Here is a 24,497-nt window from a genome sequence, read left to right on the forward strand (position 1 = left end):
TGGGCTAAGCCACTTTCCTATTTTTAAATGTAAATAAATATTTTTTAATAATTACTGCTTCATAATAACATTTCCAGAATTCTATTTCTATTTGATAAAAATTGTTGAAAAAACTGGGACTCAATTTGTCAGAAACAATAGTTAGTGAAGTACCTGATGGGTCAGTGCATAGGAGTTAGGCCTGGAGTTAGAAAGATTTGAGTTCAAATTCAGGCTCAGCTATTTCCCAGCAGTGTGACTCTGGGATCCGCTGGATCTACTGAAGAAGGAAATGGCAAATCACTCTGCCCAGAAAGCCCCATGAACAGTTGGTCCACAAAATCATAAAGTCAGACACTACTGATTGACTAAAACAATAGCAATGAGTTAAGACAGTCACTAATATTTTTCACCAAAATAAGTGATATATGGATATATATCTAAATGGATATATAATCTAAGTTCCAAAGGTTACATCATTTAAAAAGTTAGATAAGAATATAAGAATTATCTTTCACAAGTATAGCTAGTGGGAAAGAATTTAACAAAACAGGGTACAGAGATGATCATAAATGATAAAATAAACAATTTCAGTTTAAATATTAAGCCCTCCATCTTTTTTTTTTCTTGATGTTTAACCTTTTGTCTTTCCAAATGAATCTCGTTATTTTATCTGTTCTAAAGCTTCTCATCACCAAGAGTTTTTCGTTATGACAAAAACGTTAACCAAAATCATGTACCTAACCCATAGTAGATACTTAATAAATTCTTGTTGATTGACTGTCTGAAAATCTGTGCTACTTTATATGTTCTTAATCTCCCACTTCTACAGCAAAAAGAAGTGAGATATATTTATTCTTGTTTTCATATAGTCATTGATTATGGTCATTGATAATGACTTCTTTTTAGAACTCTTCATATTGGAGAATGACATTTAAAAAAAAATAATCATTTCTTTCTCTTATTTGATTAAGAATTTCCCTCTTCCCATAGTTGTAAGACATTTCTTATTTTTCTCCAATATAATATCACCTTTGATAGCTAAGTAGTATGTTTGCCTGGAAATTGCTAATATGTACAAGATACTAGTCTAAACTTCAGTGGTAGTCAAATTGCTTTCCACCTTTTTTTTATTAGTTCCTATTGGATAGATATTACTTTCTCAGATAGTATTGGATTTAAATATCTCTGGACTACTGAGTTCAATTGTTTCTTGTTACTTATTTGTTTTTTCCACTGATCCATTTTTCTGTTTTAAATTATTATTAAGTAGTTTTGATAATTACTTCTTCATAATGTGATTCGGAACCTGTAAAAAGACCATTTCCCCTTCATTCCTATTTTTTTTCATTCTTTTTCTTAAGATTTTAGATTTTGTGCCATTAAAGATTTTTGAATAGAATTGTGTGATGCAGCCAGATCTGTGTTTTTGTTGTGTCCTTCTGAAAAATAATTACTCTGTTGTTCAGTTGTAGGTGAATAAGTTTTATCCTCATTGAAATTTCTGAACTGTTTTTGTATTAAATAATTGCTTGATTTTACATTGTTTTTAGTTACTAGTGAGTAATCTCTATCTTAGTTACGGTCTTGTGGAATCTTATTTCTTATAGTTGATTTTTATTGAGGACAAAATGATAATCATTTTATGAATTTTTTTCCCTTCAGTACACTCAGAAGAAGCATTGTTTTTACTGGCAACCTGTTATTATCGCTCAGGAAAGGCATATAAAGCATATAGACTCTTGAAGGGACACAGTTGTACTACACCACAGTGTAAATATCTACTTGCAAAATGTTGCGTCGACCTCAGCAAGTAAGTTAATTAACCTTTCTTTACTAATGTTGTATATTTAGTCAGAATACTGTTATTTGTTAGGTCCTATTATTATAAATTCAGTATTACTGTCCAAATTATTTTATATTAAAACTTTATTGTATTTGAATAATTATCAAAAAAAAACTGAAGTGTTTTTATTGTAATACAAAGGTAACATCACAATAATTGTTGGAATTTAACCTATATTTAACAAATTCTTGCTGACTTGAGATGAGATGCCACAAGTGACATTACCTTTGCTTTCAGATATGGACTGAAGGAAATAAATCTGGAAATAAGCATAACCAGGGTGGGTAACTCTTTGGGGCTAATACAAATAAATAAATATATGTATATATATGTGTGTGTGTGTGTATATATATATATATATTCCCAGCCATACTCTGTGACTAGGAGACAATTCCCTGCAAATTTCCCCTTTTTTGGTATTCCTATCGAGCAAGGGAAGTGGTCTGGTTATTCTTAATACTCCTGTACGTTTTTTAACTAATTTATCCAAGTAAATTGTGATATTCTATGTCTGGAGATAATTAAAAGTATAAATTCTATTAAATTATTTTTGAAGATTCAGTGACGGTTTATTAACAGACCTCCTAAGAAATACATACTGATAAGAGCTCAATATTTATTTGTCCATAGATTAAACTGATGACTTTTTTTTACAAAAGAAAGCTAAAAAGATCTAGGAAATTCCTGAAAAGTTTTTCAAGAATTCATTTGTTATTTGTTTTTACATTATCTTCATTTCCATTTATCCCTCTCACTCCCTCTCATACATTCTGTAATTTGTAATGAAGATTAAAAAAAAATAAAAAAGGGAAAAACCAATTTAAAAAAACTAGCTAACATATTAGCTGAATATAATAGGTTGTAGAATGTTCTGTATCTATAGTTCCTCACCTCTGCAAAGGAGGTACATTTTTTCATCTTTTCTCCAGAGCCAAACTTGATCATTATTATAATACATTATGCACTTTCCCTTTTGGTAACTTCCATTTCCATTTTTGTATTTATTCTTTTTTTCTGATTCTGCTTACTTCACTATATATCAATCATTTTAGTCTTATGATTTACTGAATTCTTCATATTATCATTTCCTATAGTGTAGTAATATTTTGCTTAAAAGTTTCTAAAGGAGTTATTTTAATACTTTAAAAAAGGATCAAGAAATTAGATGCTAAAAGCCTATCTATATATATTTATTTGCTTTTTGATTCTTTCAGCAAAAGTCCCACGTTATTCATTCTTAATTTATATTTAAATCAATTCAAATACACCAAAAATTAATCTTGTATAAAATAACATTGGATTGTCATTCTCTATGTTAGAATAGTTATAGTTTCAAATGCTTATATATGGTTTATATGGTTATAGTTATGATAAATTAAGTAGATTAGTCAAGAATAGATGTTAGAAATATTTTTCATGATGGAAACCTATTTTTAAAAGTAAACTTAAAATATAATCCTTATATACCCTAGTTTCCTGTTGTACACAAACCTATATTGGGGTCAGAATCCTATTTTCTCATTCACCACTACTACTTTAAGAGATTGCTGGGTAGAACTTAATAGGAAATAATGACTTTGGATAAGTCACTTCATCCATCTGGACAAAGTTTCTTCATTTATAAATAAAAGAATTAGACTTGACAAACTCTAAGAATCTCATCATTCTTTTAATATATTATTATATCATTTTATAATTATTTTCCCAAGTAAAAATTTACTGGGTCACTTTTTTCTTACTCTTTAGAAAAAAAATCCTCAGACTTACAAAATTCAGAGTATTATCCTTAGAATCAGGTAACTTACGTTCAAATTCTGGTTCTGCCATTCCAACTGTAACAAGTTGGGACAAGTATCTCTACCTCCTCCAGGGATCTACCATTCTATTATTAATTTGACTTCTTGTTTCAAATATAGAACTGAAATTTTTTAAAGAACATGCCACCCACGAATACTAAAATTGACAAATACCTGCTTACATAAAATTCCCATATGCACAAAAATATTTATATCAGCACTTGTGGTAGCAAAGAACTGAAAACAAAATGGCTAGACAAAATGTGATGCTTGGGATATACAAGAAATCATAAATACATGGAAAGCCTTATATGAAATAATTCAGCATGAAGTAAACAGAGCCAAGAAAACAGTTTTACACAGTAGCTACAATAATGTCAATGAATATCCACTACAAAATACAAGTGAATAATGTTAAACAACAAAGAACAAGTATGGCCCCGAAGAAGAAATATGAGAAGATACATTCACCCCTTTACAAAGATTAGAGGTTCATAGGTGTTAAATGTTGCATATATTTTCAAACATTTTAAGTGTATTTATTGGTTTTGCTAACTTTCCCTTTTTATTTTCCTTAAAAAAAGTAATTTTTAATATTTGGTTTGGCTCTTTGGGGAAGAAAGAGTCATGCTGAGAGCATTTATTTTAAAAATTATATGCTTTCCTTTTCTCCCCTAAATGCCCAGAATAGCTGTGTATCTCAGATTACCCTAACCTATTTAATGATAGAATCAAATGGGTATTGGTTGTTGGAGGGCTTTTGTTTTGTTTTGTTTTGGGGGGGGGGGGGAGTGGTGACAGACTTTTGCTTTATCTGTTTCTATCTCTAGTAGAGATTGGTAACAGAAGATATCTATATATAGTGATTTATGATTTTGTGCCTAAATTTGTGTTTCATTTTAAGGCTTGCTGAGGGGGAACAGATCTTATCTGGTGGAGTTTTAAATAAGCAGAAAAGCCATGATGATATTGTTACAGAGTTTGGTGATTCAGCTTGCTTCACACTTTCATTATTGGGACATGTATATTGGTAAGTGAAAATTATTTTTAACAGTTAGAAATCTTTGATTATTTATAATAAAGATAATGGTTCTCCTTAATTTACCTTACTTTTTCTGTACCTTACCAATCAAATTAATTATTTGCAAGACATGATTTCTTATAGCTCTAAAAAGTTATACTGATTTATTTTTATCAAATAGCATTCACTCAGCTATTACCATAGTCATCTGGTTCCCAGGGCATTTGGAGACCATAAATGTAATGCAGATATTGGTTTCTATAATTTCCAAAGTATAAATTATGCCTTTTCCTCACCTTGGAGAATACCAAAATCTAGATCATTAAAAAGGCCAGGGGGAAAAGGGGAGAAAGGGAGGTAAGGAAGAAAGTAAAAAAAAAAACCTGAAGCTTTCTCTAAGTTTAAATATCTCCCCCCTCCATGAAAAATAGTTTTGATTCAGACTTTGCTAGCATTCTGGATTTTTCTTCCTCTTTTTTTTTCTTTCCTTCTTTCCCTCTTCTTCTCCCTTCCTTTCTCTCTCTCTCTCTCTGTCTTCCCTCCCTTTCTCTGTTTCCTTGTCCTTCTCTCCTTGCCTTTCCTCCTTCTTTCCTTCCTTCTGTTACTGACAAGTTAAATGACTTGCCTAGGGTTTCAGGGCCAATAAGCATTAGAGGTGAGATTCGAAACTATTCTTCCTAACAGAAACAGCCTAGCTATCTACTACACTATAATGATTTTCTGTTATTTTTTTAAAAGGAAAATTGACTCCAGTTGAAAAAGATTTTTTTTCTTTTCCCCCAACATATTGTTATTTCTTCAAGTAGCTCTCAATTACATGTGAAAAAATGTTAATTCATTTTTTAAAAAGTGTGCTCTGATCTGCACTCCAACCATCATTTCTTTGGAGCATTTTTCATCATAAGTTTTTTTGGAATTGCCTTGGATCGTTGTATTTTTCAGACCAACTAAGTCATTCAGAGTTGATCATCATACCGTATTATAGTTACTGTGTAAAATGATCTCTTGCTTCTATTCACTTCACTTTGCATCAGTTCATGCAAGTCTTCCCAGGTTTCTCTAAAGCCATCCTGCTCTTCATAGCTTTTTTTTTCTTTTAAAAATGAGCATTCCATTGATTTTTAGTTCACTACCATCACAAAGAACTGATATTTTTGTACATATAAATTCTCCCTCTACCCCCCACTCCATTTTTAAAAATTTCTTTGGATACAAACCTAGTAGTGGTATTGCTGTATCAAACAGTATGTACAGTTTTATAGCCTTTGGGACATAGTTCCAAATTGTTCTCCAGAATGTTGGATCAGTTCACAACTTTATCAACATTGTATTAATGTCCTAGTTTTCCTACATCCCCTCCAAAATTTATCATTTTCCTTTTCTGTGATGTTAGCCAAGCTGATAGGTATGAGATAGTATCTCAGGGTTGTTTTAATTTGCACTTTTAATCAATAGTGATTTACAGTAGTTTTTCATATGATTATAGATGTCTTTGATTACTTCATCTGAAAATTGCCTGTTCATACCATTGACTATTTGTCAATTGGGAAGTGTCTCAGATTATTATAAATTTAACTCGGTTCTCTGTGTTTTTGAGAAATGAGTCCTTTTTCAGAGATACTTGATATAAAAAAAAATTTTTTTACCCACTTTCTGCTTTCCTTCTAATCTTGGTTGCATTGGTTTTGTTTTTCAAAAACTTTTATAGAATCAAAATTATCCATTTTATCCAATTATAATTTTTAAGAAATACCTCTTTTTCCATTTGGCCAATTCTGCTTTTTAAGAAATTCTTTTCTTCAATGAATTTTTATGGCTCTTTTACCAAGCCGTTTTCATAATTTTCTTGCATACTCTCATTTCTTTTTCCAATTTTCCCACTGTCACTCTTATATATTTCTTTAACTCTTCCAAGAATTTTTCTTGGCCTTGAGTTCAATTAGTATTTTTTTCCTTGTGGTGTAGTCCTAGGAGAGGTATGGTCATTGCCTTCCAGATTTGCAGTCGTGTTTACCAAGGAAGGGTCCTAGTCTCCTGAATCCACAAGTGCTAATATTCTATTTGTCTTAGAACTGCTACCAAGCTACCTGCTTCCTTGGGACTGATCCTTTGCCCACCTTACAGTTCCAAAGAAATCTAGAATTGCAAATGAGTCATAGAGTTGCTAATAAGTACCTGCTGTACAAAGTGCCAGCAATGGTTCCCCTGTAATCTCTTTTTGACCAACTGTCTGACTCCTTTATTTTCTCTAGAGAGCTCCCAAAACTACTCTGGCTGCTATTGTTGCTGAAGTGGAGGGAGGGAGGGAGCAGAGGTCCAGATAGGCTTCGCTGTCACAAATTCTTGCCAACTTATTAAGTTTTCTTAGGAAAAACAGCTCATACTGACCTTTTTTGGCTCTTCTGCTCCAAAATTTAAAGTTGTTTGGAGGGGACCATTAAGAGACTTCAGCTGAGTTGCTAATAATCTATCATTTTGACTCCTTACCCTGGTATAGAATGTTTTAAAAACAAAAAAGATAATAGTTACTTAAAAATAATTCTTACAAATTGGACTGGACTTAGGGATTTTTTTGTCTCTGTCTCTTCCTTATCTCTTTTCTTCCCACACTTTATCATGAATGAATCAAAAAAAAATATGTATTAATTACTATATTGTGTGTCAAGTGCTATGCTAAGCATCAGGGCTATAAATACAGAATTAGAGCCAATCCCTGCCTCAAAGAGCTTATGTTCTGGTAAAAGTAGACGAAAGAGAGATAAGTAGAAAGACAGAAAAGTAGTCCCTTTAAGGAAACTTTGGAACTGAAAGTTAGTGAAAGTTGCTGAATGGAACCTTGGAGCTAGAATAACATATCTAGGAACAAGAGTAGAATTTATTTGACCATGTTTCTAAATGAGGGAATAGTATTGGAATAAAGGAGCACTCTTAAAATTTTAGACATTCTGGGAAGTTTGGCCATCCAGCTTCTTCCATAAGCCACACCAAGAAAAGACCCTCACTTGTTTTCCATTAGTTACTTTATTATTACTTTCAAGAACATTATCATTCCCACCATTCACCAAGGCTCAAAACTTGATGTCATCCTTGATTCCTCCTCTCTTATCCAATCTGTTGACAAGTCTTGTTGATTCTACCCTAGCTCATTCTCTCATATGTCTGGCATTTCTCCCTCCTCATTTGCACTTCAGCTTCTTTCAAGACTCTACTCAAATCTCCCTATTTTTTTTTCAAGAACCCTTTCCCTATCTTTCCCCTCCTTCTGATTTCACTTATCAGATTACCTTCTATGTATCTTATTATTTTCATGTTTCTTGCCACCATTTAGAATCTAAGCTCCTTAAGAATAGAAGCAATTTTTGCTTTTATATTCCACCTTTTACCAAAGTGCCAGACACATAGTAATGCCTGGCTATATGTTTCTTGATTAGCTGGTGGATTTATCAGTTTCTTCAAATAACTGACAGAAAACAATGTCAGTTATTATAAAAAGATACTGTAGCAGAGACCTGGAATTCAGAAATTTTAAACCAAAGGCCTTTTTCAAGAATGAAAACTCCATGGCATTTCATCAGTTAGGATCATTTGTGAAAGATTAAGGCATGTTAGACTCCAGATAATTGTGTCATTTCTGGGAAGGAGTTGAGATTTCCTTCCTTTTCTAGAGGGAAAAAGACCCTAATGAAGAATTCAAAAATAACTAGTGGTAATGATTGTTGAAAAGATAAAAGAAGGAAAAATATAATATATCTGAATTGAGATTGTTATATGAGATCTTGTTGAGAAGATACAATAACAAGAAAAAGTACAACACACCTGAATTGGAATAGGTATATGACATATGCCCCCTGTTCTTACAGCTAAAGGAAAACTAGGTAGCTCTGTAGTTCTATGAGAATTCGACCGTGATAGGTTAGTTTGTATAATTAAGCAACCCTTACACACATGTAGAGGAAGACAAAATAGCCTTTTCTTCTCTCTAAAGTATCTTATTACTTATTTTAATAGAAGTTGTAGGTGAAAGTAAAATTAAATTCCCAAAGTAGGACATTACTACCCAGTAGCGTTTATCTTAGATATCATATATCTATTTACACTAAAACTACATGCAGAATTTTAGGTGCATATCTCTCATAGTTTTTGTACATGGGGACAATAGGTATTTTTTGTTTCCAGTATAATTTCTGATAATGCCTATAATTAGTTTGATTCTTTTTGGGGGAGATTTGGGTGGAGAGTAGAGAGGAAGAAGTGATATGAAGAATTAGCAGAACACATTAATGTTAGGGAATGAGTAGAATGAATCTTAAACATTTCTTTCTGAACCATTACCTTCAGGTAACTTCCACCACCATCAGAGACTTAGGAATGTCTCTTTAGAATGAGATCTTGAGAATGAATGAAAAAGCACTAAGTATTTCCTATTTTCAAAGCACTGCACTCAGTATAGGTATACAAATAGAAAGAACAAGACACTCTTTGCTGTCAAGTAGTTCATGAGTTGACTTTGTAGGCAGATGGAAAGAACCTGTGCTCCTTAGGAAATTGCATCTTTAGTGTCAGTTCTATTGATAAAACTATATCCCTGATTTTAACCACTGAACAATAGCAAGGAATTTCATGGTAAGAATATTTTTTTTCTTTATATCCAGTAGCTGTGATTTGCTGAAGAGGCAAAGTTTCCCTAGACAACAGCTTCATGGACTGGCTGGAAGCAAGGTGGTGCTTTTTCGAGGCTCTTGGGCACAGGGTTCTGGATTGACTCCACAGGGGTTTGAGGGGAATAGTGGTGGTGGTGGTTTGTGCTACCTGTAACCTAGTTCCCTTCATATTGACTTGGAATCAGGAGATACTTGAGTTTAAATCCTACCTATGTGACCTCAGACAAGTCACTTCTTCTCTGAACCTCAGTTTCTTAATAAAGAATAAAGAAAATAGACCTACAGGGTTTATGGGAGGAAAGTACTTTGTGAATCTTTTTTTTCCTTAATAGTATTTTATTTTTCCAATTACATATAAAGGTAATTTTCAACATTCATTTTTGTTAGATTTTTAAGTTGCAATTTTTTTTCTCCCTCTTTTCCAAAACTACAAGCAATCTGATATAGGTTATACATGTATAATACTTTGAAATACATTTCCATATAAGTCATGTTTGCGCAAGAAAAATCAGAACAAAAGGGAAAAAAACACAAGAAAGAAAAAGCAAAAAACTCTAAAAGGTGAAATAGTATGCTTTAATCCACATTTAGTCTCCTTAGTTCTCTGGATGCAGATGACATTTTCCTTTTTTTTTTTTTTTTTTTTTTTTAATTTAATAGCCTTTTATTTACAGGTTATATGCATGGGTAACTTTACAGCATTAACAATTGCCAAACCTCTTGTTCCAATTTTTCACCTCTTACCCCCCACCCCCTCCCCTAGATGGCAGGATGACCAGTAGATGTTAAATACATTAAAATATAAATTAGATACACAATAAGTATACATGACCAAAACATTATTTTGCTGTATAAAAAGAATCATACTCTGAAATATTGTACAATTAGCTTGTGAAGGAAATAAAAAAATGCAGGTGGCATAAATATAGGGATTGGGAATTCAATGTAATGTTTTAGTCACTCTCCCAGAGTTCTTTTCTGGCGTAGCTAGTTCAGTTCATTACTGTTCCATTGGAAATGATTTGATTGATCTCATTGCTGAGGATGGCCAGGTCCATCAGAACTGGTCATCATATAGTTATTGTTGTTGATTATATAATGATCTCCTGTTTCTCATTTCACTCAGCATCAGTTGGTAAGTCTCTCAGGCCTTTCTGAAATCATCCTGTTGGTCATTTCTTAAGAACAATAATATTCCATAATATTCATATACCACAATTTATTCAGCCATTCTCAACTGATGGACACCCATTTAGTTTCAGTTTCTGGCCACTACAAAAGGGCTGCCACAAACATTCGTGCACATACAGGTCCCTTTCCCTTCTTTATAATCTCTTTGGGATATAAGCCCAGTAGTAACACTGCTGGATCAAAGGGTATGCACAGTTTGATAACTTTTTGAGCATAGTTCCAAACTACTCTCCAAAATGGTTGGATTCGTTCACAACTCCACCAACAATGCATCAATGTCCCAGTTTTCCCACATCCCCTCCAACAATCCAGATGACATTTTCCAACCCAAACTTTTTGGAATTGTCTTGAATCATTGTATTACTGGAAAGAGCTAAGTCTATCATAGTTGATCATGACATGATCTGTTAACTGTGTATAATGTTTTCTTGCTTCTGCTCACTTCACTCAGCATCAGTTCATGTAAGGCTTTCTAGGCTTTTTTGAAATCAGGCTGTTCATCAATACTTATAGAGTAATAATATTCCATTCCATTCATACACTGTAACTTTTTCTGCCATTCCCCATTTGATGGTATCCATTCAATTTTCAATGCCTTGCCAGTACAGAAAAAGCTGCTACAAACGTTTTTGCACATGTGGGTCCTTTCCTTTTTTATAATCTCTTTGGGGTACAGACTCAGTAATGACCTTGCTGGATCAAAGAGTATGCTTTTTTTTTTTTTCTGAGGCAATTGGGGTTAAGTGACTTGCCTGGGGTCACACATCTAGGAAGTGTTAAGTGTCTGAGGTCAGATTTGAACTCAGGGCCTCCTGATTTCAGGGCTGATGCTCTATCCACTGCGCCACTTAGCTGCCCCGGGTGTTCACAATTTGATAGGCCTTTGGACATAGTTCCAAATTGGTCTCCAGAATGACAGGATCAGTTCAGAACTTTATTAGTAATGCATTAGTATCCCAGTTTTCCAACTGCCCTCCAGCATTTATCATTATTGTTTCCTGTTATCTTAGCCAAACTAGGTGTTAGGTGGTACCTAAAGTACTTTGTGAATCTTAAAGCGCATTATAAATTGAGTGATTTATAATATTAGATTCATTAATAATGTCATCCATTTAAATATACATTTAGAGTAAAAAAAAGTTCCTCTATATTATCAATCCTTCAATTATTTTTATTCCCAGCTATTTGCATGGTTTCCAGTACATAGTAGACCCTTAATAAGTGTTTGTTGATTGATTGAGCTATGTAATCTATCATTGTACAGCTTGAATTGGCTTAATAATTTAATTCATTGTACCAATGTATTTATTTTCTATACCATTTCACTCTTTTTTTTTTTTTTTTTTTTTTTTAATTTATTTAATAGCCTTTTATTTACAGGATATATACATGGGTAACTTTACAGCATTAACAATTGCCAAACCTCTTGTTCCAATTTTTCACCTCTTACCCCCACCCTCCCTAAATGGCAGGATGACCAGTAGATGTTAAATATATTAAAATATAACTTAGATACATAATAAGTATACATGACTAAAACATTATTTTGCTGTACAAAAAGAATCAGACTCTGAAATATTGTACAATTAGCTTGTGAAGGAAATCAAAAATGCAGGTGTGCATAAATATAGGGATTGGGAATTCAATGTAATGGTTTTTAGTCATCTCCCAGAGTTCTTTTTCTGGGTATAGCAAGTTCAGTTCATTACTGCTCCATTAGAAATGATTTGGTTGATCTCGTTGCTGAGGATGGCCTGATCCATCAGAACTGGTCATCATCTAGTATTGTTGTTGAAGTATATAATGATCTCCTGTATACCATTTCACTCTTAACACTTGGGAACTCTCCTAGTTAGGTTCCATTTACAACTTCTCTGTTTCACATTTAATCTATCTTCTCCAAATATGGGTTACCTAACTTCTTCATAGCAATGCAGAATCATAAGCATAACCTTGCTGGTATGTGACCTGAGTGCAATTTCTTCAGTACTTTGAACATTTCTAGGTATTTCCATTTTTTAGAATTGAGATATAAACTGATCTTTTCTGATCCAGTAGTCACTGTTGAGTTTTTCAGATTTGCTGGCATTATTGAGTGCAGTGCTTTAATAGAATCATCTTTTAGAGTTTTTTAAAGCTCAGTTAGAATTCTGTCACTTCCACTAGCCTTATTTTTAGCATTTCTTCCTAAGATCTACTTGACTTAATTCTTTAGGATGCCAGTTTATAGATCATTAACCATCCCATTATGGTTATGGTGCTATTAGGATCTGTCTTGTATAGGTTTTTTTGTGTATTCTTGTCCTCCTTAATCTCTTTTGCTTCTGTTAAATCCCTATCATTATTGTCTTTTATTATGCCCATTTTGGCATGAAACCTTTCCTTAATACCTCTGACTTCTTGAAGAGATTTCTTGCCTTTTCTATTCTCTTGTTTTCTTTTCTCTCCTTGATGTTCTGTAGAATTCTGTGATGAATGTGACATCTTCTTTTGGTATTTCTAGAAGATACTGTGGATCTTCATAGAAGTATTGACTTTGGCCTCTTTGGCATCAATGTGAGGTGGAATTGTTTGCCTTGGAGTCATAAAACATTCAGTCATTTTTTGGATCCTGCCCTACCCAGCACTCTTTTCTTATTCTTGTATTAACTACGGGGGCTACTCTGTTTCTTCTAATGAGATTCTTCCCTTCAGTAAAGGGAATATATGGAGTGATCGTGAGAATTAAATTCATCTAATTTTAAATTAATAGTTGATTCCCATTAGCAACTATCTGATCACATTCCCAGTGTAAAGAATATTGGAGTAAGAGTCAGAAGAGTCCAAAACCACCTTCCTCATTGAAAAGGAAGGAAGGAAATGAGCATTTGTTAAGTGTCTACAATATGCTAAACACTTTACCAGTGTTATCTCATTTGATAGCACCCTGGAAGGAAGGCACTGCTTTTTTTGTCCCCATTTTACACTAGTGGAAATTGAAGCAGAGAGAGATTAGGGATTTGTCCAGGGTCACACAGCTCCTGTGGTCTAGGCTAGGTTTGAAGTCAGCTGTTCCTTTCTTCAGGCCCAGCACTATCCATTCTGTCCACTGTGCCACCCTTTCATTGTCTATCAGCTTACTATAGTTTGAATTATTTCCCTTCCTACCAGATTCTTGTCTTAAACTTCTTCAACCAGTTGTTAAGCTCACACATCTTCAATCCGTTTGTTATGAATGAATGAATGAAAATATCATACTTAACTCCATGTCCTTGGATGATTTTCTCTGATCTGTTTCCCTTATATGTAAATTAGGAGGTTGGACTAAGTGGCCTCTATATTTGTATCTCTGTATCTATGTTGGTCTCTATTTTATATGATTCTATGATTCTGTATTGCTGGGATTTAAATAAGCTTTCCTATATTGCTTTGAGAAGTTTTTTGTTTGTTTGTTTGTTTGTTTTTGTCCATTAGTTTTTGTCTGCGTGTTTATGAGTTGATATTAAGCTAATCTACAAAGCATGGATTTCCCTCCCACAGAAAAATTTACCTTTTCTTCAATTAGTTATACATTTTAAAAATTCATTTATCTTACATCTTATAGATTTTGTTATCTACCAGGTTTGAAAAAAGAGGATTTGGGGGCTATAGACTCTTCTTGAAAAGAGATGTTATTTTAAGAATTAATTCAGTTATTAATCCAATATAAACAGACATAAAGTATCTTAGCAAATAACTTCTACACCACTTACTTTGTACTTGACATCATCCTTTGGCATCATGGCCATTTATGATGTTATTACAGCTTTACAGTTTTTCCTTTGGAACTTTTTAGTTGAATGCCATCTGATGTTTCACATAATCTTTAGAGTTTTACAAGAATCACCCCTATGTTATTTTTGATATATATATTCATTCTCCTAAAATGTGACTTAATCCTGGCAAAATCTGTAGAAGTAAATTTTTTAATTATTTTGGTATCTAGATCATTTTAAGACCCCATCTTGACAATAATAATAAATAATGTTTGTATGATCCTTAGGTTTGTAAAATGTTTGACATCTCATAAACCATATGTCCAAGATCTTCGGTAATATAGGCCTTTGAACAACTACTTTTTAAGGACAACAGAATTACTTTGCTTTCTTTATATGAAAAAAGCTTTCATGAGAATTATCTTCTTTTGTGACAAGAAAGCTTTTATAATTACAGTAAAGCCAAGTGATACATATACTCCTTTCAAATATTCTATAATTAAGGTATTTTAAGAATAGTCACTACTATTTCTCAAAGTTAAAAATAAGTTTGGAGTACCTTAATGAATTATTTCCCTTCAGGACTTGATTACATAGGTGTTTGATAGGAAAGAAAACCTAGCATTTTGTATATCAGGGAGGTGGTGGATAGCTCATTTAATTTTATTCAAGTTTCTCCTAATTTAGGTGTATGTGTGCTTCCACCTGACAGCTGGTTTGAACTGACCTATTGGAGTCATAGTTGAAGGGTGATAAGTAGGGGGAATTGACACTTCAGGGAAGCATTGAGGAAGAGGACCCTTTGTGCTTACATAAGGTGTATCTTTTTCTATTCCGTAATTACTTTATTCTGAATGTTTTGGGTTCTCTTTCTTGTTTAAACTATTTGTTTTTCTCTACAGCAAGACAGATCGGCTTGCCAAAGGATCAGAATGTTACCAAAAGAGCCTTAGTTTAAATCCTTTCCTCTGGTCCCCTTTTGAGTCATTATGTGAAATAGGTAGGTTTGTAGAGGTGGGTTTTTTGTTTTTCCCCTGTGCTTTTTCTTTATTTTTTTTAAGAGGAAAAATACTTATCTACAGGAAGAGTTTTTCTTTCCAAAATCTTACTGAGAAAAGATTGAAAGCATGGTTATCAAGTAGGGTTAAATGCTTGTTTAGACTTAATTTAGGGATAGTACCCCTGCTTATATTTCTGAACATCTATGACTTTTTAGTGGTGAATTTGTTAGACATATTAAGTTGTTAATCTTTACCATTTAGAACTTTTTAATGTTAACTACTATTTCTAGCACTGGGTATTAGTACACACTGGTAAGGTGTATACTTATTTATTAACTTTTAATAAAAGCTATTCACAGAATGTCAAAAACTGAAATCATTATGTTGATAAATCACAAACCAGTGCCTTAAATGGGGAAGAATGGTACTTAAATATTTTAGGGTGGCTGGAAAACTGTGGCAATCACATATTATAGAACACTGGTGTCAAACTCAAATAGAAACAGGGTCCACTAAACTATACACAACATGTCCTGTGGGCCTCATATTGGCTTAGAAAATCACATATTAACATTATCTGTGTTTTATTGTATTATTTGTTTTTTTGTTAAATATTTCCCAATTATATTTTAATCTGGTTTGGGCCATACTTGAAGTGTGGGCTGCTTGTAGCCACATATTTGACATGTGCTGTAGCTATATTTTTATTGTAGCATCATAACTTCTCTCCATGGGATTTTGGGTATGATTAAATTGCTTGCTGTGAATTAGGAACCGTATCACTTTTCTGTGTACCCTGACCTCTCTGAAAAACAACAAATGCAAAATAGTCACATTGTAGTCTTTACTTTAGAAAGACAAATCTGAGCACCTGAAAGATAGAGGGAGGTATTGGATTAAGATGAAAAATTACAAAATCATTTGCAATGGTCAGTGAATTTTAAGCTTGTGTACTTCCTATGTATTAATTCAAGTTATTTATGTTTAAATTTGAAAAGATTTAACCTTTATAACCTTGTTGTGGGGGCGGTCTTTTTGTCTTTACAGGTGAAAAGCCAGATCCTGATCAAACATTTAAATTAACATCGTTACAGAACTTTAGCAGCTGTCTGCCCAACACTTGCACAACCCTAGTATCTAATCACAATTTATATCACAGACAGCCTGAAACAGTTCTGATGGAAACACCCCAGGATACAATTGTAAGTCTTTCAAGTACTACTACTTTCAAATTTTAATGTTATACAAATTTAAATCATTGATACAAACTAAGTAATATATTTTAGTTGACATGATGACAGGGGAGACAGCTGTTATTGTTTGCAGAATGCAAGACCAAGAGTCAGGAAGATCTGGTTTCAGTTCCCACCTCTGATACTTGCTATCTGGGTGATCTTAGACAATCAAGGAACTTCTCTCAGCCTTCGTTTCCTCATTTATAAAATGAAAATGATATTTCTAGAATTTCACAAGCTTATTGTCAAATGAAATAATAATATATATAAAGTGCTTTGCAAACTTGTTGGCAAAACATGTAAAGCACCACGTGTGTCTGTTGTTATTGTAGAAATTTTCTGTTTCAGGAATTAAACAGATTGAATTTAGAATCCTCCAATTCAAAGTACTCCTTGAACACAGATTCCTCAGTGTCTTATATTGATTCAGCTGTAATTTCACCAGACACTGTCCCCCTTGGAACAGGAACTACCATTCTGTCTAAACAGGCTCAAAATAAACCAAAAACTGGGCGGAGTTTATTAGGAGGACCAGCTGCTCTTAGCCCTTTAACTCCAAGGTAAGATAAATAGTACTTACTTTGTGTTGTACTGCAGCAATTAACTTAAGGGCTACTAAAAAGTGAAGCAAATGTTGTATCAACTACTGACATGTTCTTCAGAAAGTGAAATAAGTACAGTTTTTCTAATTAGATTCTTAAATGTTAGATAAAATACTCTTAATGATATGCCATAGACATTATAGTCAAGTCTATTGTTTCTCTAGTATATGCCTATAAATATATATATTTAGTATGTGATGGTGAAATTTTTTGAAATCTTGCACCTTCTAAATGGCTAAATTGTAGGGGAAATAAAATCATAATTTTCAAATTTTAATTTGCCAAAATGTGCTGGAGAAAGTAGAAGGGAGTTTGAGAATTCTTTGGGACCCATGGGGCCAGGCTGTGTGTCTGTTTTTTAATAGTAATTTGTGACATACCATTGAAATACAAGTCACCATTGCATTCTCCCTGGAAGGACCAAGAGTATATTAGTACAAGGTTACATATGGAATTGACCTCTACAGTTGCCCCAGGAGCTCTCCTAATTAGATTTGCCATAATTGGCACTTTTAAATACTGAAGTGCAGTTAATCCTATGTCTTGAAAATGAGTTACTTCCATGGAGTATCTTTTATGAAAGCAACATTCTAAATCTCTTTAAATATCTACTTCTGTCAGCAATTGCTACACAATTTAATTTTTATGCTATATTTTTAGTTTGGGGTAGGATTCAGTTCACCACCATCAGTTACTACTAAGCTGCCCCTGAAATCCTCACTGTTTCTCAGACTAATTGACCATTCTCTTCCTTTTATTCCTTTTAACTTAAATATACTGCTACTTTATATGTGACTTGATAACTTTTTGACACCTTGATTTCAACTTCTCACAGTTTTGGGATACTGCCACTAGAAACTCCAAGTCCTGGAGATGGATCATATCTACAAAACTACACTAACTCGTCTTCTGTAATTGATGTGCCATCCACAGGAGCCCCCTCAAAGAAGGTACCTTGCCTTTGAAATGCTGTTCTGATCTTGTTTAAAAAGAATTAGTTGCAAATTCTAATCATTTTACAAAATTTAGCATTTTGGTTTTAAGCAATGTGAAAAGTGATTTTTTTTTTTTTTTTTAATTTTTCCATTGTGGCAAAGGAAATATGTGTAGACATGATTATGGCATTCACTTGAGGGTTGTACAAGTAAAAAGGGTCTGAGTCCTGCCTTGAGTAAGGTATTGGTGGTGTGGGATCTTGAAATCAGAATTTCCTTTTTTAAATTGGATTAATGTACACAAAAAGCTAAATAAATTGTTAGCATCTAAAACAAACCTCCCTCACCACCACCCCAGTAGCATAGCTCATTAACTTTAATCCATTAATTGATATGTCCAGATTTTTTCCTTACATATTTTTGAGATGTCATATTGTTACTATCTCTCTAAGCAAAATTAGCATATTTTTTTAAAAGCTTTGTATACAGGGACAAAATATTCTACAAGAGTTTGGCCTGCTGTTCATATTTTCATAGCAATAATACAATTCTATAACCTAAAAAAGGTTACTGCAAATATTAAATACAACTTTTAAATTTTTTATTAAAAGTTAACTTCTAATTTTTATGTAGTTAGATATATCATTGTATAGATATTATTGTGTTATATATAATTGTGTTTAATTTTATTTAGATCTTAACTTTTTAAATTAATAGACAATTTTAGGTGGAAGGGTTTTTTCCTATTTAAAATGTCATAACCAGAATGAATATATTTTTTGGATGTTCTATTCTTCAGGAAAGAAATAATTTTAAATACTGTTCATATTAAGGAATCCAAGGAAACCTCACATAATATATTAAGTATATACTTTGAACATGTTTAGTAATATAACTTGTATTCAGCAGGATATATAAAAATTTATTATCCTAACTAAACATAGTAATCAGTTCAATAAATAAATTAAGGAAGTAAATCGATTCTTAATATGATTTAGTAAAAAAGAAAATTGGACTGGGCTTTAGAAAAGCTGTGTGATCTTAGCTAATCAACTAATCCACAAGCACTTAGTAAGCACTTACTTTGAACCAGGTATAGTGCTAAGTGCTGGAGACACAAAGGGAGAAAAAAAAAAACAGTCCTAGTCCTAAGGAGTTTACATTCCATTGGGGATAATAATATTCATATAAATAGGTACATACAAGGTACTAAAATGTAAAAGCAGAGTAATCTTAGCAGGCAGGTTAGAAGTTTGGGGAACCTGAAAAGACCTCATGTAAAATGTAGGTTTTGAGCTGAGTACTGAAAAAAACCAGGGATACTAAGAAATACCAATAAGGAGAAGAGAGTCGGTACAAAGATAGAAAGATGAAGTGTCCTGTGTAAGGAACAGCAGAGGCCAAGATAGCTGAACCATAGAGTATGTGGAGGAGAGTAATTTGTAAGAAGGCTAAAAAGGTAGTAAGGAACTTTAAATGCCAGGTAACAGATAGTTGATCCTAAATGTAGGTATTATGGAATTACTAGAATTTATTGAGTGGGGCACTCTGGGAAGAGAGGGTAGGTCCACTTTAGGAAAACCACTTTGGCAGCTATGTCAAGGGATAGATTGGATAGAGAGGAGAGACCTGAGCCTGGAGACCAATTAAAAGATTGGTGGTGAGGGGTGACCAAGACCTGAACTAGGGTGATGGCTATGTGAGTTGAGAGAAGGTGTGTGTGTGTGTGTGTGTGTGTGTGTGTGTAGAAGAAATAGAAATGGCAAGATTTGGCACTTAATTTGATATGTTTTTGGGGGGAGTGAAAGTAACTACTCCAGGCCAGCGTTGCAAACCTGAGTCCTAGAAAAATGATGCTGAACTAAAAAATGATAGATATTTGAAAGAAAGGTGGGTTTGGGGAGGAAAAATAATGAGTTCTCTTGGATATGTTGAGTTTAAAATTTTCATGGAGCAGCCAGTTCAAAATAGAAACAGGATAAATACTTGTTGGTTGATTTAAACTCTCTGGGCCTTAGTTTTTCTCATCTGTAAAATGAGGAGTTTGGATTCAGTCTCTAAAAGCCTTTCTAACTATAAAATGATAAATTTTATTATTTAAAGTAGCTCAATATGAATACTAAAACTTCTGAAGTTACTAGGAAAAGGTCATCAGAAACATTCATGTGATGTCAGGGGCCATTTTCTAAGCTTAAATTTATAAATATGTCTCATATCCAAAAATATATATTTATATGTGAAAAATTTTCCCTTTTAAGGGTAAAAGTTGAAATATATTAATGGATTAGCTCAGAATTAATTTGTTCATTGATTAAAACTTAATTTCTAAGTTCCCAAGTTTATGAATGGGTTATGTTCCAGAAGTTCCACATTTAACTTAGTTTTTTAAAATTCGTTATGTATTTTCCCATAGGAAACTTTGTTTTACTTGGTGATTAGTTTTCTTGGATTAAATCTTCCTCCGAAGCCTGTTTAATCCAAACCAAAGCTCAATTGTAATAATAATAATAACAATCCAAGTTTGGAATCCTGAACACAAAAAGTTGTTGCCCAGGAAAGAAAGAATAAAAGGTCATTCCTTCTCCCTTCCTAAGCACACGGATAGTCCTAGGTTTAAAAAAGAAAGAAAGAAAGAAAATAAGAAAGAAAGAAAGAAAGAAAGAAAGAAAGAAAAACATTTTTAATGGTTACTTTTAGCTTTGGTTATCATCCTACTTTGTTTTCTCTACCCATCTCTCCCAAGTACCCAGTGTTCTCTGTTGCCTTTAATCCCCCACTTTGTCACTCTATTCCCCTATGTCTCAACTCACCATTTCTTTAACTTTCTGAATCAAAATATCCTTCCCAGTATACCACACTCCTATTTGTTGTCTACTTCTATAGAGTGTAAGCTCCTTGGGGGCAGGAACTATCTTCACTTTTGTTTTTGTTTCTACTACATTTAGGACAGTGCTTGGAATATAGTAAGGCCTTATCTTATTCAAGAATCCTTCCCTTTCACCCAGTCTCCAATGAGAAAAACTTCTTAAATATTTCTTCTTAAATTGTGAATGACTTTCTTTTTCCTTTTCTGTAGCTATTTGTATTTTTAACCCAAATAAATTCTAATCTTTAACCCAAATGAATCTCTCATTCAATCAGTGTGAAATTAAAACTTCAGTAACTGTTAGTTTAATTTTAAATTGGATGTGAGGGGTTCCTGCATCCTTCACCATCCAGGTAAGCTGTCCCTATCTAAAAATTTACCCCTGGACTTAGCTCCCCAAAGTTGTTCTTATTTTTCCACTTTTTCTTCACTCCTCCATTTATTCTCAGATTTTCAAAAAGCTCCAGGGAGTTCATATGGTTATGACAGGTCCTCTAGTATTAGGAAGTCATATAGTGATTACCAACTCTTTAGGAATATGAAGGAATTACCTATAATTGTATTGTTACTATATTTGAATGGTTATGTTAATTTATAGTGCGCATAAAGTTATGTCGTTTTTGGAACTATGAGAATATGAATGAAATATAAAGTATGGTTTCTTCCCAAGGAAAGTAGATTATAATTTAGGGCATACGATTAGCCTTCATGGAGATGGGCTTTGATTTGATCAGTTCTTGAAGAATTATTAAGATTTGGAAAGACAGAAGGTGGGAAAAGGGATAAATGTTTATATAAGTATGATAATGTGGTCAGATGAAGGTGAAACTATTATTATAAATTACTTTTTATTAAAAGTTAATACCATTTTAGTTAATAAAATCAACTAGTTTTTGTGAACTTGTATGAATTTGGATTAATTGCACTTAGTTTTGATGTTTTAAAAGTATAGACCTTTTAAGTAAAAAACCTTTTCTCTACCATGAAGAATATTAATATTAAGTGGTAGGAGGACATGTTTGAGTAATCAACAGGATAACAACAGATCATGGGTAGCCTTAAAAGACAAGTAGAACAATAGACAATGGAAGCAAGGGATATAGATATGTATAGGATTTTTAGTTTGCTTTTTTTCCAGTGTAGCAGAGAAATGATGAAATTATTGTTTTAGGGAGAGTAATAGCAATAGTGTGGAGTTTAAAAAAGAGAGAGAGAGATCAGAAGCGAGTGAAGAGATTGTTGATGTAATCTAAGTATAAAGTGAGGTAGCACGCAATAAAAATTTTCATAAGTATCATATTTATCACAAAAGATAAGTATTCCTACAGGCCATGGTGGCAAGAGATCATAACAACTGAGTTAAAATTGGGGTTTGGGAAGTAAAATATACAGGGAATTCAAGGGTCAAGAAAACAGTAGGTCAAAGACTAGATAAATACATATCAAGGAAATACAGATAATTGAAAGATCAAACAAGATGGGAAGCCAAAGTCAATATAGAAAGTGATCAAACAGGAAATTTTAAGAGTTAAAGAAGGTAGAGAAATGCCTTTGATCAAATACAAGGTAACATTGTCAGCAGCCTAAAGACCACAAATATTAAGGAAGCAAGGGGAAAAAGCAAACAAGTGAACAGGCACATATAGCATAAGCAAGCTGGCTGCTGTTACTTCCCTTATTTATCTTGGTGAATTGATCCTGAGCTAGCCTGAATAGAGAGGCCCTAAGTAAAGACAGCTAAAAAGAGCCAACATAGTATGAAGGGGCACTTCAGGTAGATTTTTTTAAAGTCAATTTTGACTCTAGGGTTTGATGAAGAAATAATGAACTTGATTTTGAATATGGTAAACTTGTGATGGGACATTCAGTGTTTAATAGGAGGTTGGAAATAAGGGAAAGGAGGCAAGTTTAATGGTAACCATTTGGAATTATCAGAAAATATAGGTGAAGCCATGAAAACAAATTAATTCTATTAAGAAAAAGAATAGTTATAGGGCTGAAAAATAGGTAATGTCCTCAGGAAAAAGAAATTTAGAAGAATAAAGATAATGTCCTTATTATTAAAGTTAAGAGTGGAAAAATATTTCCAGAAGGCCATTGGTGGAAGGTCTGGAGGCAGAGGGGTGGAGTTAGCAGTATCAAATATTGACCTAGAGAGGTCAAGCAGAATGGAAACATAGAAAAGACAATTGGATTTGACCAGAAGGTGATCTTAAGAGCCTATAAGGTAATGGGGGCCGATAGATATTAAATTATAGAAGGTTGGGTTGTGGAGTGGGAAATGGACTGGGAAAGGTGGGGAGAAGGGAGAGGGAATGGAAGCGACAAATATAATAGATTTGTTTAAGAAATTTGGCAGTGAAAGGAAGTCTAGAAATAGAATATGTATATAGAGGGAACAGCAAGGTCAAGTGAAGGTTTTTTCCAATCTAGGAGAGTCAGTGGAAGGAGAGAGATTGGAGATGCTGGAGAGCAATGGATAAGTTCAGGAGCAACGCTACTCAGAAATTGGGAAGTATTGGGATAGAGATCTCTACTACATAAATTTCTGTAGTACTTATTTATCTATTCTACTTATTTGGCCCTTAGCAGATACTTCTTTGTATTATTCCTTACATTTTTATGTATATTGTCCCTTTGCCCAAATGTCCAGATTGTAAGTCCCCTGAGGGCAGAGATTGGGTCTGATAACTCTTGTATCCCTGGCTTATGAATTTAGTAACCTGCCCATAAGTATTCAATTAATATGAATAGATTCCATAGGGGAGTTTCCTTCTGTGTTTGATATTAAAAGTGGTATAGAGATTCAGATATGTTGAGTGGAGGGTGAGGATACTGTATGTCTGAGCTTAGGTGAAATGGAAATAATGATTTAATGCACTAAGCTACAGCAGCGGTCATATATACTATGAGACCTTTGTACATGTATCTGGAAAAAAAAATATGACTAAGTTTGTGATTCACAGTGCGATTATTGCCACAATAGCAAACATAAAAATTTTGTGTTATGCAGTCTGTTGGCAGAATCAGCCAAGCTGGAACAAAGTCTGTCTTCTCACAGAGTGGAAATAGTCGAGAGGTAACTCCAATCCTTGTTGCACAAACACAAAGTTCTGGCCCACAGACAAGGTATTTATTGGTATTTTTCTCCTACATTTGTATAGTTTTCTTTGCAGTTCTCACCCTGAGGCACTATGGTTTTTCATAGTTTCTTGATCTAGGGCAGGTTTCAACTTCTCCAGTGTTTGAGAATGCCCACATGACTTTTTAAAACATAGAATTGCCCAGCTTTGACTTTTTAATGCATCTTTATATAATTTAAATTGTATCTGAAGCAAAACTACACTGTCCTTGCTTCAGTGAAATGATTAAGCTTTCATAAGTAGTGTATTTTTTTTCTCATTGAATGCCTATTGCAATTAAAAATAAAAGGCTACCAGTGAATTAAAACATCTTTAGGCTAATTAATCATCATGTGACTTTATATCCAAAATAAACATGTATAAAATATTTCCTACCTGTTTATACACGTGTTTTATTTAAAGAGTCGATTTTTGGCAGTGTCTACTCTTCCCTGTGTTTCATTTGCGGAAATTAATGCCAGTGGTAGGTCTTTGGAATAAGGATCCA

General features: G+C 33.3%; 1 protein-coding gene across 4 annotated transcripts in view; it reads left to right on the plus strand.

The window, feature by feature from the left end:
* CDC27 (cell division cycle 27) overlaps window positions 1–24,497 on the plus strand; it is a 91,597-nt gene that overhangs the window by 36,126 nt on the left and 30,974 nt on the right. For all 4 annotated transcript variants that reach the window (XM_031965942.1, XM_031965943.1, XM_031965941.1 and 1 more), the window contains exons 3-9: window positions 1,645–1,792; window positions 4,526–4,651; window positions 15,131–15,228; window positions 16,277–16,431; window positions 16,813–17,024; window positions 17,902–18,016; window positions 23,881–23,996. In XM_031965942.1, coding sequence (XP_031821802.1) covers window positions 1,645–1,792; window positions 4,526–4,651; window positions 15,131–15,228; window positions 16,277–16,431; window positions 16,813–17,024; window positions 17,902–18,016; window positions 23,881–23,996 — 970 coding nt within the window. The remainder of the gene's footprint in view (window positions 1–1,644; window positions 1,793–4,525; window positions 4,652–15,130; window positions 15,229–16,276; window positions 16,432–16,812; window positions 17,025–17,901; window positions 18,017–23,880; window positions 23,997–24,497) is intronic.

Source organism: Sarcophilus harrisii, chromosome 4, assembly GCF_902635505.1.
Source record: "Sarcophilus harrisii chromosome 4, mSarHar1.11, whole genome shotgun sequence".
Classification (NCBI taxonomy): domain Eukaryota; kingdom Metazoa; phylum Chordata; class Mammalia; order Dasyuromorphia; family Dasyuridae; genus Sarcophilus; species Sarcophilus harrisii.